We start from the raw sequence: 19,487 nt of genomic DNA, 5'->3' as shown, positions 1-19,487 counted from the left end.
GATGACGTTAACACAATGTTAGAAGTTATTAAACAGAAAAAACGCCTTATCCGCGGAAATGGCTTAAATCGCAAAGTTTAACACAATTGAAGGTCTGTTAAGACCGCTTAACATGTCCTGATTTAGCCCAAAAACACTGCAATCCTTAATCTATTTCGTAAAAACGACGCAGCGTAAGAAGTTGGCGTAAAACGTCTGCGGTTGATGCGAGACAGCCCTATGGCGCCCTGCATTAGCGAATAATCAGATCCATTAGAGACGACAATGGACGTCTGCCATATATACATTAACGGGCTGTCATAGTTGCAGCAGGTACGACAGCCTTTAAAAAGATATATGTTAGCATATCGCTCGAATCATCTACCACAAACGTCATACATTTACCATCTGTGTCCGTGTGGAAACGCCCTAAATCAGGCAATAGCAACAGGAAATTAGGATGTACCCGTCACTTTGCCATGGACATCACTTACGCCATGAAGCTTCAAGATTCTGCAACTTTCGAATTTGGCGCGCGTCGGCCACGAGGATGCCCGCCGAGAATGTCGATGCGCTGTTGGTGCTCGTCAGCGGCTTCCTCGAGCATGATCAGACGCTGGTCAACACTCGCAGAGAGGTGTACCGCGTCTAGGTAGAGGAGGCTTGGAAGGTCGCTATGCGCAGCAGGCACTACCTGACCACCCAGTGCCTCGACACGCCGAGCGACTCCGCGTGGATGATGCTGTACATGTATGGCAGCGACGTCAACTTCCTGAACACAACAAGTTTGATCAGGTGGGTTTTCTATTTTTTTTTACCGTGTTGCTATCCTCTATGTGACATGCCAAGCTGTAGGTCGGCTTCCAACCAGCTCCTGTGGTGATTTAGCCGCTTCTACTACATTCCGCACCGCACGGCACGCGGACGCCCGACCAAGCTGGGCCACCACTACCAGGTCCTGGGCCTTGTGCTGTGTTTCTACGTTACATCAATGGAGCAAAACTCCCTTTGCATGCTGTTTGGGGCTCCACCAAGCATGCTATCGAGAGCGCTAGGACGCTCTGAGGAAGCACTGGCACTGGCGCTGAACGGATACACCCCCGCACGGATCTCGTGGCCACCCCCCGCTCGCCAAGTGGAATTGGCGAAGATGATCGAGGCTCGCGAACCACCTCTCAAGCACACGTTCGGTTTTATAGACGGGAAGAACTTCCGGGTAAGTTACATTTATGAAATCATTGTTCGCTATGATAAAAAATCTACACGCTAACAACTACTACCTCCGGTCCGAAAAACAATGGTCACTTCAATCATGGTGTGTCCACATAATTATTTTTTGCCTTCCCATTGGACAAAACTAGACAATTTAATTTGTTGGCTCAGAGCCATTATTTTTTTGCAGCACTGGCGGCGCCAAAGTTCGCCCGAAACCCGCCAAAACACAGTATCAAATCTGCCAAAGAGGCATCCAGACCCTCCCAAGATGCCGCGCACCCCCAACGCCAAAGATCTGCCACTTTCTACGAAGCTGGAGATTTCATGCTGTTTCTCTCGGACATGGCCACCTGTGGAAAGCTTCCACGTGGGGCTATCTCTGAGGCTGCAGCACGACTCCGTTGCCATCGTTATACAGTGCACAAGCTGAGGAGTGGTCGCGTCACTATTGCCGTGCAGCGGCCAAGCAACCGCAGCCGGCCCAGGGCCTTCACTGATGGGGCCATCAAGACCAATATTGAGTCGGCCCCGGTGGGGAGCCGGACAACGTTGCGTGGTCTCGCCGCCGCCACCGGTATTCCGCGGACCCAGCTCTTTCGCCGCTTGCAGGATCGCAGCGTGGTCAGGCGAGTCACCGTCGTGCCGAAGCCGCTGCTCACCCCTGAGCATATGGCGCTGCGCCGCCAGTTCGCGCGGTCTTTTGTGACGAAGCTTCCTGATAAGAATTTTGACTGCCTAGTTATCTGTTATGAGTAATTGATATAATGTCTGACGTTATGTAACGTAATGTTTTTTTGGGTGAGCTCAGATACCAATTCGATGACATGCAGAATGTGGTGCATGTTGACGAAAAATGGTTTTACGTGCACCGGAACCGCAACACCTACTACCTCACCAGAGGCGAGACTGCGCCACGCGCCGTCACCAAGAACAAAACCCACCGCACAAAGGTAATGGTTTTGGTGGCGGTTGCCCGCCCACGGTACGATGAGCATCAGTGCATGATCTTTGACGGAAAGGTGTGACTGTGGCCTGTGGTGAAAACCAAGCTGGCTATTCGCAGTAACAAGAACCGGCCGAAGGGCACTCCGGTCACGACTCCAGTCGAGATGACCAAGGACGTTTACGAGCGCATGCTCACGCAGCACGTCATCCCCGCGATCAAGCGAGTTTGGCCAGGAAATTGTTTTTGCATGTATTTTATTCTGTTTTGTGCTGACGATTTTTTGTGCTGACTATTTGTTGTGAGTAGCTAAGGAGGAGGTGACAATACAGCAGAACAATGCGCCACTCCACCGTGCCTCGGGCCGGACCGCGGTGAAGGCAGCTGCTGCAGCGGGGGGGGTTGGTCGATCAAGTTCGCCAACCAGCCACCGCTCAGCCCCGACTTCAACGTGCTTGACTTGGGTTGGTTCAACTTGCTGCAGTCGCTGCAGTACAAGAAGCAGACGCGAGACGTCGACGGGCTCATCGCAGCCGTGAAGGCCGCGTTTGAGGAGATGTTAAGTACCACCACCACCAACTGCTTTCTTACGCTGCAAAGCGTACTAGAGGCGTCGATGCTTGTTGGTGGTGGCAACAGCTACAACATCCCCCACTTGAAAAAGGACGCACTAATGAGAGTCGAAAGATTGCCTCACTGTCTCCCGTGCTCGGCTGAGGCGGTTGCAGCTGTTGATGTTTAAGCTTAATAAAACTTCGGTTTGGTAACGGTAATATTAAGCATAAATATTACCTTCATTCTGATTGCTCTGTCGCTAATAGTTCAATTTTGTGACTGCATATTGTTTTTCGGACCGGAGGTAGTATTGCACTGTAGGTCCAGCAGCCGTCGAATGCAGACCTACAAAACGCCATGCACAACGGGTGGCTCCACACTGTTTTCGTGACTGGCACGATCTGTTTTGCCGCCGACGGCTGTATCATTTGGAGTAAGCATAACTATCCCGGGTCGTGGAACGACTCGGACACCTCACTCGGTTTCCGCACCAAGTTGATCGACCCCGCGTACTGCCCTGATATACGTATGAACGTGGTGTCTGACTCCGCTTTTCCATGCTCGACCGCCATGGTGGGCCGCATCCTGACGCCGCGACCTGGAAAGAATTCGGTCATCGCTCAGAAGTTCCGCACGGCCACTCCACAACGCAATTACATCGGTGCGGCAGGCGGTGGAGTGAGGCATGGGGAGCATGCAGAAGGTGTACAGCCGCCTCAACCTCACGCTGCCGTACGATCTCATCATTCGCGGGCAAAGGATCAGCAACTTGATTCGAATGGCTAATTACCGTGTACGCACGGTTGGCATCTCGCAGATACGAACGACGTTCTCGGGCGAAATGGAGCTGCTGCCGTCAAGTGAGAAGGGCCTTAACTAATTTTGTTTGTAAGGCATGATCAATACATTTCTCTTTGTAGTAGAAGTGAGATCTGTCATTGTCAGCGTTGTCATCCACCTACTTCTACATGAACTACACGCATTGATCGCGATTGCTGCACTTGACTAGAACGATATGACTGGGAATCGAACGCTACAATGGGGATGCTACGAGATAACGAACAGCACGTTTGATTTGAAGGCTTAGCGGTAAGTGACGAGCAACTACAAGTTAAATGTGAAGGGCTAGCTTCGCTTCAGAGCGCTTGCACACTCGCGGACTCTCTTCTCACACCTTCTTGGTCAGCGCGCCAATCAATAGTAGCAGCTCTTGAGTGCAAGTGCGCGCGTCCTGGCTGTTACGACGCGCACGAGCTTCTCTTTCCAGCTTCTCCTCGCGGCGGCGCGCCTCCGCCTCGGCTTTTGCCTCAATAAGGCGAGCCTCGTTTGCGGTCTTTTCGTCGCGGCGACGTCGAACTTCTTCCGCGCGTCGAGCGTCCACCTTTCTCTCGCTCTCCTCACGCAGTATCAGCGTTTCGAGGATGCTGCCGCGCATGCTGCTGGCACTACTATCGATGCTATCCAGCTTCGACTTGAGGGCGGTGGTCGCTTTCATGGCACGGATCCTCCTGGCCTTGGCGTAGCTAGTCTCGACCGTGTCCTTGTCGCCTTCTCGTGCACGCTTGGCGCCCACGGTGTCGCGGAAGCTTGACAGATCAGCGCCGCCATAGCGGTTCGAAAACGTCTGGAGCTTGGGATACGTGGCCGCTTCGATTTCGTCACTGCCGACGGCACCACCAGCTTGGGCCAATCGCTGCTGCATCGACTGCGAAGCTCCGCCACTGGCAGCGTTGACAGCCGTCCGGCGTGGCTGTAGTGGTCCCCAGAACCTGAACGATGTGCACTTGGGCCCGTTCGGCTAGGTGCAGGACGTGACGTGTGGGCAAGGTCATCGAGACCTTCAATGCCCAGGGGTGAGTTGAGCAATTCTTGGAACTCGCCTCGACTCGTTGAGCGGTTGGACTCCATCGATTCGCATTGGACCGACTCGTCGGAGCCGAGCGACTCACCTTCAGTGGAATTGGCCACGGCATCTCCTGTACGCCGGTTGGCTTCCTCATGCTGTAAAGCATCTTGAACTTGCGCCGCAAGCTTTCAAAGTCTCTCTCAGGTGCACCTCGTTGACGGCTTGAGTTGTAGGACGTCGCCAACCGCTCCCACTCGTCCTTGTCAAGCGGTTGCATCTTCTCGACGAGCGTGAGAAGTCGCTCGTCATACGACAACGTGTAGTTAGCGGTTCCAGAGTGCTTCGGCATCTACAAGCACAGAGTAAAACAGAGTCAGCCACGTTACGGATGGGTGCGGACAACGGCTGGGCTGGCGTACCGAAATTGTGGGTGGGGCGTCGGCTGCGCAGTTGGGTTGGGGAGGTTGCTTGGGGTTTTGCAAAAGCGAAAATGAGAGCTGTGCGGCGGTGACAACTTGCATGGCGTGAATGCCTGTCCGCCACCAGTTCACGTCGGTCTTGAAATCCGTAGTACTAGGTCACGAGGTGCGCGCGAAAGCTGCGCGCGCAAAATGCAGTTAGCGCTCGCGTAAGATCTACGAAGGGCCCATCAACTCGCCATTAGGCGCGAAATTTGGCGCGCGATCCCCGCAATGCGCCTGCTCATCGATGGGTGCGAAAATCAGGGCGAGCTTGCCGAGCTTCAACACAGGGCTCGAACTACTTGCGTGAACTACGAACGTGAACTACATGCACTCACATCGGCCCGCCGCGTAGATGCAAATCGACCACCATCAGCCGAATGAGAGACTATATGCAATCGTTCATTTGTTGACATTACTCATCTACCCAAATGTCAATAAACCTTTCGGCTTGCTCGCTCCTTCATCTCGCTGGTTCCTCTGTCTTCCTCTCTCCTCAGCGTCCTCACGGATCTTGAGCATCTTGAATATTGCGATGGCGGCAACTGACCGATCGGCACCGGCAGATAAACCACAGATCGTCGCCATAATCGACCGTCCCCTCCTCGCCCTGACGTATATCTTGCATGCTTGCCACGACCACAGTGGTGCGGTGTCTGTTGGATACATCGATGAACTTAACCAGCGGTTCGCAAGAGTGGTTTACGAATCGAACCGCATGAGGCCGCCCATTTTCTCGGCGTTGTTCACCACATGAACAGGTTGCGTGGGGCCCTCCGGCTACAGCTTCATCGCCAAACGATAGCTATTATTGCGCGGTCGATTTGCGCGAGAAGCGCTAACATGCTCCATCTCACCGAGATATTGCCCAAGTATTTCACCAGCCTCGATGTCCTCGGCAGCAACTACTCCGAGCGCTTTTGTGCGCACGTTCCTCCCCAGGTAGATCTTGTTCGACTCCACCAGCGCGTTCCCACAGAGGCCTCCGTAGGGGCAACAGTTGATGTTGCAGTACAAGTGCATGCGAGAGTTACGGCAGGAGCCCACACGGCACGGCGACGGGCAGTCGCACCACCCGAAGTGAGGCACCGTCGGAAAGACCGTCGCCAGTGGATTGAACTGCTCGCGGAGGTGGGCCACGTGATGTGGCCACCGAGCTGGCACGAACTGATCACGTAGCCGCTGCGCTTGCGATGGTGGTCTATTCACCACATCCGTACTGGAACTCATCACTCCACGTGGGTTGACGGTGGCGCGGTCAGCACGCGGAGGCACCGACCAACGACGGGCATAAGGCGCGACAGCCTGACGCCGAGTACGACGTACTTCTTGGCGGGACCGAAGCGCTTTGCGCGTACTTGCGCGCGCGAGCGACCTTGGCGGCGTCTTCAGCAAAATCGGCGACGACGTGATAGGACTGGCGTTTGGCCGGGTTGATGGTGGGGGTAACGCAGGTGCCGGTGTCACTTCCGGGCTTGATGTTCGGTTCGTCACAGCCTTGGCGCGGTGCTGGCACTTCTCCGTCGGCAAACATGGAGGCGTCGCGGTGCCGGTGGAGCTGGCGTAGTCGCTGGCGGCCTCGCGGAGTTTGTTGCAGTGGCCTCGCTGGGGGCTTGCCAGAACGTTGGGCGGTGTTCACGTCCTCGCTGGACGTGTCAAAGATGCAGCAAGACTGGCAGTGAGCAGCGGCATGCGTGAGGCGCACCATGACCTGCGCACAGACAACAGGCGAGTATCCCTCCACGAGGAGCGCATACAATCCTTCGACCGTACTCTAACACACCTTTTGAGGCAGAGCTCGCTACCGGCTTCGTGCCTTTGGAGGCGAATTCGCAAATGAGCGTGGTTTCGATCTGTCGGAAGATATAAGCATAGCGATAAGACCACAGAGTGAAAGATTCATATCTAGGCGTGATGATCAACGTAAAGTATTTAAATCACAAGTCAAACCTTTATGATGGCTACACGGCATATATGCAGCTTGTTGAGACCAGATCTGGGCCCCGACAGATTTATGCGCTGATATGCTGCGACATACCTGCTGCAACTATGACAGCCCGTTAATGTATATATGGCAGGCGTCCAATAGGACGGTATGCGGCTTGAGCGACGAGAGTAATTCGATAGCAGCCGCAGTAGATCCCGAGTGCTCTTGTGTCACGTGGCACCGCGTCACGGTACAACCACATATTACAAAGCACACACCGCTAAGCTGTCCGCTGTCCCCTCCTTTGACGGACCGTTGCTTGCCTCCGCCTGTCGGTGTCGTCTTCATTTTCGCCATGGAGGGGATGATATTCCAGGAAATGTGAGGGGGCGTCGCCCAAAAATATGTGTCCACATATTTTGAGGGTTCACTCCGTCAAGCAACACGTATTCGTGATGCGCTATTCGTATTATATTATAATTGGTTGAAGCGAAACGCGACGATGTATTTGGAAATGTTGAGTCGAAGGGGCAGGCATTTCAGGAACAGAGAACAAGCTGCCGTACGTAATATACACCGGTAGATTTTTGGTATATCAAACGAGCTCTGGAAGCAGATAATACGCGCCCCCATGATAAAATGAAAGTTGTCACTACTTATGAACCACAGATTCCGACACATCTTTGTAAAGACATTGTAACTCGGTTTCGGAAACATGGCCGTAGCACGTAAGGTCTGGAACGAGGAAAAATACACGTTTTCAGACGTGTTTTCTAGAAAAATTCGTTCACAGGCCGCACATGCCGCAGTGAAGGTTGACTCCGAAGCTTGTTCGTTAACCGACTGCTGACAACCCGCGATATCGCTCACCCTCGGATAATCATTCAGTTGTTCAGCGATCCAATCACGAGTAGGAGTCCTTTCGTTTCCTCTTACCTGCTCGTCGCCAAAAAAACGAGCGAGGATCAGTACTGCAACAATAGTAAATACAAGCGCGAAGCGCTGATCCTTCATATCCGTTTCTTTTCATCCATTGAATTTCTTCATTAGTAAGATCAAATGTCTTGAGAACTCTGCCACTCAACAGTTCTCCAGCTCGTCTATCTTCCACCCGACAGCTAGCTGCTTTTGCTCAGCGGTTCATCTTCTGCTTCTCCAAGCGCTGCTGCCGTTCACTTTCTGTTTCCTCCACACGCCGATTCTGGAGCTGCATATTGTACATCACCCGAGTTGTATTATCCGCGATTAAATCATCTACAGATTCATCCGCAAGCCCCACCCCAGATTTCTCGCGCTGGCGAGCTCGCGGCTCTCACCGCAGTGCCTTTTTTCGCTCCTGAGCCGCATCCGCGGCAACCCGATCCACCATCGGCACATTAATTCGTGGTAGTAGTACGCTGCTGAGCTAGCCGCGCTTGCTGCATCGTCTTCTTGCGCTCCCGGGCCGCATCAAAGGGTTTCTTGGTCGTTCGGCGGCGCGGATACGCGTTGGCGAGCCTGACGCAAATTGCTACTGTGCATTCTTCAGATCTCGAATCGCATCTGCGGCCGCGGCCGCTGCTGGTTGTTCAGTCGATACCAGTACGCACTGGCGATTCCGGCGCACATGCTAGTGCGCGTCACTTTGAAATTCGACAACATCTTGCCCAGGAGCATTACCGGCTGCCTCACCGATTTCGTCCTGAAACTCGAGCGACGCCCGCCTTTGGTTGTCCATCCTAGTGTAAGTATGAAAGTACTCTCGCACCTTCATACCCCGCTCTGGTTCACGACCATCAACCCGCAATTGCATCCATCCGAGTACACACCTAGAAGTCATCAATCTGTAACCGATGTTGTCCACATCCATCCAGGCACCAACCGACAGCCTCGGAACGAAACCTTCGCGTACGCGTTGTCCCTCCATGCCAGTCGTCGTCTTCGTTCCAATCGTCCTTGAATCCACTTCTCCTCATCCATAACGGCGCCTGACGACCGCAAAACCGTTTGCTTTCTCCTCAACCTCTCTGTCCTTCTCTCTCATCTCCTCTTCTCAGCACCGAACATAGTTGATCCTGTATCTCCAAACAAAGCCGACTTCTTCCCACCGATCACCACACTCTCCTTCACCGTCACTCTGACGCCGTTGGTCATCTTGATCCCCCCTCGGATGTCAGCGCCCAGTTTCTCCGTCGCAATATCAGCCACAGGTTGACGTAACCGCAGGTAGCGCTCATCGCGGTCTACCTCGGTCTTCTTATGCCACCGAACTCCTAGCTCGAGCGGTCCTGGTACTGTATGAAGCCGTAGAACGCCCCCCCCCCCTGCGTGAATTCATGTGCTGTTGCAATTGCTCCGGATGTACTCGTCGCACGCACACGTCCAGCGCAGCTTCTGGAGATCCTTTGCCTACGCACGCAGAAAGGTGAAAATTGGATATGACGTATGGGAATGGGTCCCAAAATTCCAATACCGGTTACCGTCTTCAGTTTTACTGTATCCAGTTACCGTAAACCACGGGTTCATTTGCAACGCTCGTAAAACGTTCCCGTCCTATATAGTTTGTTGGCAAAATCTGAGGTTTTACGGTGTAAGGCCTAAACGTGACCAGCCATCGCATAATTTGCGGATTTGAAGAAATTCTTAGCCTTTTCCATACATATATTAAGATAAAGACGTTGTGTCACCCCCATATATCTGATCCCTGGACCGTTTTTGCCGAAAACCTGACAGTTTTTACGTGTTGCATTGAGGCCGTGCGTTACGGTGAACCCATGGTTTACGGTACACGCGACGCCTAATTAATGTGTGTTGATCTGGCCACAGCACTCCTTCCGGGGTCACTGCTATCCCCAAAAAAGGTACTAAACCAATAGCCATACTTGCTGCTCTGGGAAATCTTCACGTCGGTTTAAAGGACTCTCATCTAGGAGCGTAGACTTCCAACCTGGACTTTTAACTCTGCTCGAAGAGTTTTCGTCTCAGTTCGGAGCGCGGTCGCCTCACCATGTAGCGTGGTCACAGACGCGATTGATGTCAGCCTTGACTTGTGCAACCGCTTGACCGATGTCCGTCTTGACTTGCCGAGCCGCCATACTGCAACTCGAAGCCGGAACGGCACTCTCATCCACGCTGGATCATCTTCCAATACAGACACTGATCCCGCGCTGGTGGCATCTCGCCCATTGTTGTCGATGGTGGCTAGATTGCTACGGGGCACTTGATGATCGTCTGGGCCGGACACACCCAACTGCGTTCGGCCTTCGAACCTCGGCCGCGTGGTGGAGTAAATATCGTGTGTCGTGGGCTAGTTAGGGACGGTGGTGAGCGGCGACGATCCAAAAGCAAAATGAGGGAGATTTCTGGTGACGAAGTTGATCATCATGGTTTGGCTAAATAATATATTGCGTTGAGGGTCGGAAGCTCAACAGGCGTTGTAAGAACGGGCTGGGACATCGAAAAATGATAATTCAGGATTTTTTTTACCCCAACAGGGCCCAAGTTAAGGACAAAAATATGACCAAGTTCTAAGGGTTCCAATTGACTACACCAGTGACCTGGAGGTGGAATCCTTGCACCAACAGAGAGGAAACGTGCTAAGAGACTAGAAACGTTCATTCAAAACTGTATGTAATTAGGTAGGAGATAGTAGTAATTTGCCGAAGTTAGGCGTCGCGAAGAGCTAGCCACCGAGGATTTGTCCTTAACTTAAGGGCGATGTTTGGTCCTTATTCTAAGGACAAATCTGTGCGGCTCTGCCAGAGCTACGCAACGAGCGTTGCCGCTGTTGCAGTTGCAAGCTGAGACTAGGCGAACATCGATTGGGTCTGTCATACGATGTACTGGATGGTTTGCGAGATGGTAGTGGAGCTCGATTGTCGTTTTTGCGTGTAGAACACAGCTGACCAGGAAGTTGACACGGATTCGGTAGCGCCTTTACGTTGTGGAATTTTTCGAAGCATAACTCCTTCTTCCCGTTCCATCATGAGGTACGACAGAGTGCAACACCTCATGTGTTGCATTGGAATCTAGTTTTGAAAGCTTTGCGAGTGTGGCCAGCATTCTCGATGTCGTGATTTAGCGAACAGCACATAACGCAACACTGTTGAGAGCTACCGTCAATTTGAATCTACATAGTTGAATATTGTTCAAGTGAAAGAACGTTTTCGTTTTGTTTGCCAATTATCTTTATTAGCCACTTACCGCTATCTTACTGCTATCTTACAGACGTGCTCAGTCCGAAGCAAAAGCGGAAGTGAGGGCACCGTCCTCGCTTCCGATTCGCTGCTTCTGTTCCTCATCGCACAAATCCTGCCTCTGTATCAAAGAGAGGAGGCAGTACCCCTAACCCTAATGGCTTCATATCAGCCATTGGCGTAGTACCGTAGACTAACATCGACACTTGCCTTCGTATACTTAAACAAAATATACCTAATCTTATTATGTCTGGCCCGGTGTTCGCGTACCCATCCCGGGAAGCCCAGTCGGTTTCCGTACCGCACCTGGCATTCCGCGGGGCTGGCACAGCACCGGCGCCAGGCCGTCGAGCCCCAGGCTCAACACTCCCACTAAGTGTCGTGAGTAGGCTTAAGATTTTTCATCCCTATCAGTTCCCTGAGCTTAGCAAACTGTGTTGCCGGTAGTGCCTTTGTCAGAATATCTGCTGTCATGTCATCCGTACCGCAGTAATGGATATGCAGCCTTCCCTCTTCTACCAGTTCTCTAGTGAACAAATAGCGAATTTGAACATGCTTTGTCGCCTTATGGTTTCCTGCGTTTTTGACCGTACTAATAACAGAATTACTGTCACATCACACCTGTACTGGTTGCTCTTGCGGAAATCCCATTTCACTCAGCAGGTACCATAGCCATTCGCTTTCTTTTGCTCCTTCGCTTAGTGCAATGAGTTCTACCTCTGCAGTTGAGACAGGAACTGGTGCCTTTTTTGCTGCTACACCATGAAGTACTGGTTCCAGCCATAGTGATCACTTACCCAGTTACGGACTTACGTTCTGTGGGTTGACTCTCGAAGCTTGCGTCTGTGTACACTTCATACGTCACCGTTCACGAATTCCCATGAAGAAGGAGACCGTACGTCGACGTCCCTTTCAAGTATTTGAGCACTCTCCTCGCTGCCTCCCAGTGAGGCTTATTGTAACACGACAGGAATTTACTCAATTCTCTCACTGCATTCGCAATGTCTGGTCTTGTTCCTCTTACCAGATATTGCAGTGATCTGACTAACCCTCTAAAGTCAAACGTTTTGGTTGCTATTTCCTTAGCTGACATCTCCGTTTCTGCTACGAGCTCTATTCCTCTGAGCTGCGGTGTAGTCACTGCTGTACAATGCCCCATACTGAACGTTTTCAATAGTTCATCAATATACTTGTGCTGTGAAATTGTCATGGTTCTGTTCTTTCTGTTCCTTCTAACCTCCATCTTCAATATATAGTGGATGTCTCCAAGGTCTTTCATCTTAAATCTCCCCGAAAGATCCTGTTTGAGTTTGTTAATCAGTTCCATATCCTTCGACATGATCGTAAGATCGTCCACATACACCACTACAATGACTCAACTCTCTCCCGCTTTTTCGACATAGATGCAGTATTCTTTATTGCATCTGACAAAACCAAGGTCGGTGATGAAAATGTGGGGTACCTTGTACCAAATCTTAGGTGCTTGCTCAGCCGATATATGCTTTTCTCGAGCTCACAGACCAAATCCGCATGTCCTACTAACTTTTACCTAGTTGGTTGGTGCATATACACCCGCTGTTCACCCTCCATTGCCACATTGAGAAAGGCTGTACTCACATCCATTTGGTGAATATGGCAATCCAGGATTGTTCCAATTGCCACTACAAGACGAAGCGATTCGAATCATGCAACTGTCGCATAGACATCATCACCGTTGACACCATACTCCTGATGGTTTCCTTGTGCCACTAGTCTAGCCTTAAACCGCTCAATGGTGCCGTCAGCATTATACTTAACTGCTAATACCGAATGACGTGGTAACGGCTTCTGACCAGGGGGCAGCCGAGTTAGCTTCGATGTTGCATTATCGAGTAGTGACTGGTACTCCAAATCCAGTGCCTTCTCCACTGTGCCCTGTGTTCTCCGGTTAGTGCCTCACGAAGACGTTTTTGGGAACTGAGATCCTATTTGCAATTGCATCTACTGCAATTGCCTTATCGATATGAGTTTGAAAGCACTTGTAGTCCGAGTACAGCACAGAAATGATCCGTGTGCCGTCCTGTTGGGTTGGTCCTTGCGCGTTTATGGCTTTGATCCTGCTGTAGCTCCCACTGGTACTGGCGACTATTTCTTCTTTCGTTTTGCTCCCACTGCTCCTGATGACTCCCTCGGTTGTTCAATCACGGGAACTTCCACATTAGTCACATCGTTGTTGGATAATGTATCCAGTGGATCGATCTCCTTTAGCTCCTCCTTGCTGAGCGGATCCGGTTTCATTCCGAATGACCGAGTAATTATGTTCGACCAGTTCCCTGTATCGAATGTTACCGACCTGGACACCAGGCGCTTGCTGTTATAAACATCAAACAGCCGGTATCCTTTTGTATCCTCAGATATTCCTAGGAATCTGCACTTGATCGCCCGTGCGGATAGCTTTTTATCCTTTCGTACAACCTCTGGTACATATGCGGAACACACGTATCCCCATACCTGGAGTGTCTTTGGGTCTGGGCCCACTCCTTTAACCAATTCATAGGGACTTTTGTTCTTTAGACGGCTCATTGGTGTGCAGTTCTGCACATGCGTCATGTATTTCAGTGCTTCCGGCCACCATTTAGCCGGCATTTCTGCGTCACGTAGCGCACACCGTACTTTACTCATCTTAGTCTGATGGTCTCTCTCAGCCGCTCCATTTTTCTCTGGGCTGTACACATTCGAGGTCTGAAATGTTATTCCTTTATCAGTGCAGAATGTTTTCATAGCTGCGTTCATGAACTCCTTCCCTCCGTCTGATCTTATACAACGAACGTGAACTTTCCCTCTCTTTCCAACTGTAATAGTAGCTCCTTGACCTTTAACTGAACCTATGTTTTTTTGCGGAGGACGACGTCCATCGCTACGACGTTTGGTCATGATACTGATAAAAAAAAACGAATCGATTCTTGGACTCCGTATACTCCTAACGTTCTCGTGGAACCATTTGTATCCATATGTATGGTGCTGATAGGTTTCTCGTCCCTAGATCCCACCATATTTCTGTAACTCATTCTGCGCATTTTCATTTCGGTGCATGTATGGCAGAAGAACGGCGCTTTCGTCAGTGCTGCTTTACAAAAGCTCGGTAGTCCTGGTATCAGATTTCCACTTATTATCTCTTACAGTTTGTCTCAATTGAGGTGTCCCAATTTTACATGCCACTCTCTAAAAGCGGCCTTTATTTGTCTGTACCCTGGCTCCTTTAATGGTGCAATCGGTTTTCCTTTACTGCAGAGCAGTTTATGTGCCTGTCTCTCAGCGTGCGCGCCTGCACATAGTAGGCCCCGTTTACTGCAATGGCTACAAATGCCAACTTATGCTTCCAAAGTACAAACTTGTACTTCCCGATTGGTAGCCTGTTTGTTTTAGCCAATATCCACTAAGTATATTTGCCTTTGCGTTAGGCACCAAAGCCATATTATTGAACTTAAAGGACGAATTCCCTCCGCGATGCTCAAATAGAGCTGTATGGAGCAACATGTGTATTGCTAAGTTTAGTCCCTTCTCCAAATGTACACCCAAACTCTCGGCTCGGCCGTTTGCTCAAAAACAGCGTTGCATCCACGGTTAGTCCATAACCGCAGCGCGAATCTAACACCCAATCATAACCGGTGATGTTAGTTACATTTCGTTCTAGCAAGTCAGGGTACAAAACTCTTACCGCCTCTTCAACGGCTTTTGCCGCCACTTCGATGTTGCCGAAAGCCTCCGAGACCTTTGCAACACGTGCCGGAACGACCGTTGCCTCAAAGTCCGCCACGTCGTCGTCGTCACTCATCGACGTATCCGAAACGACCGATGAACCAGGTGTCAGCAGTGGCAAACCATCAGCGCATCAACATCCGCCTTAGCTTGCTTCGGCGTCAGCGTGTCGCTGTGTCGTGGATCTTGCACATCGCTTGTCACTTGAGCGACCGCAACCTTCTTGGCCCTCTTGATTTGCCGAATCATCACAGCATCAACCGGAATTTCGACGCGCGCCGCCTTGACCTTTTTCTTGGCGGCTGCCTTTGACCCCTTCACGTGAGCGACCGGCACCGGCTTCTGCAGCGTGGGGCTCATGAAGGTGTTGGTGCGATACACGCCCAAGTTTATGTCCTTTTTCATCGCGGGGCAGTCACGTTTCATGTGCGCGAGACCGTCCCGGTTGTAGCGCCCTTCGCAATAGAAGCACTCATCTTCGCGCCTCCGCTCAACAACACGCGCCTTGCGCTTGCCGAGATGCTGCGACGCCCTCACATGATTTGCGGGCACAACCACCGCTTTCATCCCCTCAATTTCGCGGCGGCTCTTGTTCATGAAGACATTGCGCAGCAATGCTTCAACCTTGTCCAGGTGGAACCCGCCGTTGGTGTAATCCACCTGGTTTCCCCAGTACTGGCTTGGGAACAAAGCCAGAACCTTCATCGTCGCGTACTGGTTCGGAATCATCGTCACGCCGTCCAGTGCCTCGCGCGATTGACGATTGATCCGATTACGCGCTTTCTTGGCACGCAAAGTGAGCTCGCCCACTGACGCAATATCCATTGCCAGATCCTCATCAAACCGCGCAATCATTGCGGCCATCCCTTGCGCATTCGACTGACCAAACACAGTCTCGAGTCGCTCCCATGCAACAGGCAGACTCTCGTCGTTGAACGAGACGCGCAGCGGCTCCACGTACGACCTGGGCAACGTCTGGTTGAGCAGCGACCTAATGTAGGTGTCTTTCTCGCTGAGGTTTGCCACCTGCCACCTGTACGTCCTCTGCGCTTCCGCATCGTCCGTGGCCATCGGACGGGGAATTTCGCAGCTTGTCCACAGCAAATCCTCGTAGGCGAACGCTGGCTCTACCAGGCCCTTGACTAGCCCTTCACATTGCATACCCGCACTCTTCTTGCGAACGTACCCAACGATCAGGTCCTCCCACATCCCCGAACTGCTTGGTGTCGCTCGGGAAGATGCGACGGTCGAATGGTTTGCTCGCATTGTTGCTCATGATCGCTTGCACTCTTAACTTGAAATGTTGTTAAAGTGAAAGAACGTTTTGTTTTGTTTGCCAATTATCTTTATTAGCCACTTACCGCTATCTTACTGCTATCTTACAGACGTGCTCAGTCCGAAGCAAAAGCGGAAGTGAGGGCACCGTCCTCGCTTCCGATTCGCTGCTTCTGTTCCTCATCGCACAAATCCTGCCTCTGTATCAAAGAGAGGAGGCAGTACCCCTAACCCTAATGGCTTCATATCAGCCATTGGCGTAGTACCGTAGACTAACATCGACACTTGCCTTCGTATACTTAAACAAAATATACCTAATCTTATTATGTCTGGCCCGGTGTTCGCGTACCCATCCCGGGAAGCCCAGTCGGTTTCCGTACCGCACCTGGCATTCCGCGGGGCTGGCACAGCACCCGCGCCAGGCCGTCGAGCCCCAGGCTCAACAAATACTAGTAAGCAATTACGTTTTGTACGATATCAGACACCTACCCGTTCATGCTGAAGATGTTTCGATAGTCGGCGGCGTATCAGATCAGGATCCAAATTAAAGTGATCACGCTCCTTGTACTTGACGCCGTGATCTTTTGGTTCAATCTCAATATTATCTCGATTGTCGTTGACTGACGAGCCTTACGAGCTGAGTCCAGATGAAACCGGAGAACTTATAGCAAGACACTTCGCGGCATCACGGCGAAATCAGGCAAAACCAGGCAAATTATGTCTAAACTTCTGGTACGATGTGTACGAAGTGCACCGCACCGAGTCCATCAGAAAATGAATGATCTTGATGAGGCAATATGACGTCAATATCCAGTGCAAACTCCAAATGCTCAGAGGGATGTCCACATAAAAAAATCAATTGGTTATTTGGGGCCTTGATTTTCCGCAGCGTAATTAAACCAGTTAAAATAAATCACCTCCATGGCCAAGTCTGACTGCCGACTTCTTGAGAAAACCTACCATAGCGAATACGATGCTATCTACCAGGTCAGTTCGCTTTCACTTCAAAACGCGATCGAAGACGGCACCTGCAGCGGCAACTACGGCAATGCTGACCTTCCAGACCTCGATCATCGACAGCAACGGAGAAGTTCTCACTGTACTGGTCAGCCCACGTGACTCCCCAGTTGCTATAGCCAATTAAATAGCCTGGTCCAGCAGCACGGGGGACCGTGTGGAGAATACAGTGCCGGAACTCAAGCTGCCTCGACGCAAGCGCCAAAAAGTCATACGCGGAAGAAAGCTCGGCGCAGCAATCGCGGTGGAGCTGGCCATGATGTTGTCGTTGTTCGCCAGGGGAAATCAGACGCGGTTGACCCTTTAGACTCCAAGCGAGTTGTCAAACCAACTTCCCGCAGCAAAGCGAAGATACACGGTTTGAAGCCTCCGTCAAAAGCGAAGTCAAAGCAACTGAATCCGGCGCGCAAGGCGGGTACTGATACAATTGAAGCCACGAGCATGCGCTGGACAGTTGCGTTGACGAAGTTAGCCCTGGAAATCCGTTTCAAGAACCCACGAATCTTGAAAACGTTTGCCATCAAGGCATCCAACACAAAAAATTCGTGCCACATGGGAAGCTACCGTTAACGTGTTTCTCGAGCGCGCTCAAATTGAAGGAGCTTGGGGTGAAGAAGAAAAAGAAGAAGGACGCAAAGTTACAGTAACCCAGTTCAAAAATAAATAGAACGCTGTCCGTACGGTCTACAGAGCCAAACGGACTATGATGTTGGTCGCTCCGAGACTACCCCAAATGATGATAATCAGGAGGACGAAGGTGATGAAGACGAGGGCCGAAACTTTCCAGAGTTACCCGTGAATTACTTGATTGATCAAACTGAAGCTGTTGATGAATCTGGACGCGTACAACTGACTTGCGACCCACTCAATGCTCGTCGGCAATACCGCCGAGAGCTTGGCAATGGACTTGAGACGAAGCGTGGCAAGTAGAACTCGCCCTGCAGGCGGCTTCGGGTCTGGCATTGTCGGTCCGCCAGGACGATCGAGAGATATTCATGCGAGCAGCTGCCAGAATCATCGCGAGGCGCGTCTTCACCGAACAGCACGAAGAACCACTTACCAAGCTACTGCATCATTCGTTACAACGAACCGCTCACCGTGATTCAAGACGTGGTCGTTCTCACACCACCAGAGGAAGGCGAAGCGCTGGCGCACAACACCCGAGTCAGGAAACTCGGTAGCTCACCAGATGATGGCAAGAACCGGGTCGGGACACTGCGGAAGAAAGGGAAGCGCTCCAACGATCCCGGTTACGCTGCATTGACAACCGTGCCATTGGTCTGCCTGGGTACAATCCGCGGACTCATAACCGAACGAGGAGCCATGGACCTGGAAGCAAGATTTCTGGTAAGCTGATATAAGCAAACCTTGCCGCCAGTGCCAGGCTATCCGGCGAAAACCGCGTGAATTGAAAGAACACTTCTATTACAGGTTGCACTGGGCTCCAGTGAAGAAGATTATGATAGAGGAATTTGTAAAGTACAAGGCGACTTGGTGGAAGCACGTCTTCGGGATGTTTGTGGCATCGTACATGGATGCGATTGCCCACTACCGTGTCGAGTGGCAAGCAGAGAGACGATCTGACTTTGAGCACACCATCTCCAGAAAATCGTTTCAGATGGAATTGGCCGTGACGATTACCTCAGCCTATGTTGAACAGACATCACCAAGCGTGCCATCGGTAACGTTTACTGAATCACAGGAGGTGATCGACTTGGAAGACTATGACGATCCTGGAGGCGCTGAGATATGCCCTCACGACTTCTCGATACCTAAATCAATATAGGATGCGGGATAGTAGCGATTCCTTAAGTCTTTCGTCAATATGATCCCTATACTACATTTAAGTACGCCGTCCTGTATCCGGACGAAACTGGAGCGCCCGATAGTTTTGCAAAGCAGCGTCTATTAGATTATCTAAAAGACCTCTACGTAGGCAAAAGCATTTCGAGGTAAGAAGTTTATCGCACGTCGACTCGTGAGCAGTTAGAACTCGTCTCCGGACGCGACCGACATGCGGCCGGTTGCATCGGCGAGATCGCTCAGCGAGGCTGAATCGAAAGCTTCATCCTCTGACTCACTGGTCATGGCCTCAGTATCGGATGAGACCAATGACTCCACGAGCTCGCGCACTCGAGCAGCCAGCCGATGCTGGCGGAGTCGACTGATCAGGCCGAACTCGGTCGAGGTGAAGTAGCCCCACGCGGCGATCGGATCCATGTTGTTGCGGTGGTAGCGACATGGGATATCTGGGAGTCCAACGCGTACGCCCCGATTGCAAACGGGGCACGGCAACATTGGGGCGCTGGCTGGTTTCTGTACATGGATGCGATTGAGAGACGCTCAAAGTGGCGGA

General features: G+C 51.5%; 1 protein-coding gene across 1 annotated transcript; it reads right to left on the bottom strand.

The window, feature by feature from the left end:
- Nucleotides 1-19,117: 19,117 nt before the first annotated feature.
- On the bottom strand, nt 19,118-19,351 carry IUM83_10067 (uncharacterized protein; the record flags this gene model as incomplete). Its single annotated transcript, XM_067934552.1, has 1 exon — nt 19,118-19,351. The coding sequence occupies one exon, from the start codon at nt 19,349-19,351 to the stop codon at nt 19,118-19,120; it is 234 nt and encodes a 77-aa protein (XP_067793339.1).
- Nucleotides 19,352-19,487: the final 136 nt, after the last annotated feature.

The sequence above is a fragment of the Phytophthora cinnamomi genome (genome assembly GCF_018691715.1).
Source record: "Phytophthora cinnamomi strain GKB4 chromosome Unknown Contig29, whole genome shotgun sequence".
Lineage (NCBI taxonomy): Eukaryota > Oomycota > Peronosporomycetes > Peronosporales > Peronosporaceae > Phytophthora > Phytophthora cinnamomi.
Note: the sequence above shows the minus strand (reverse complement) of the source record. Positions and strands in the feature narration are given on the sequence as shown.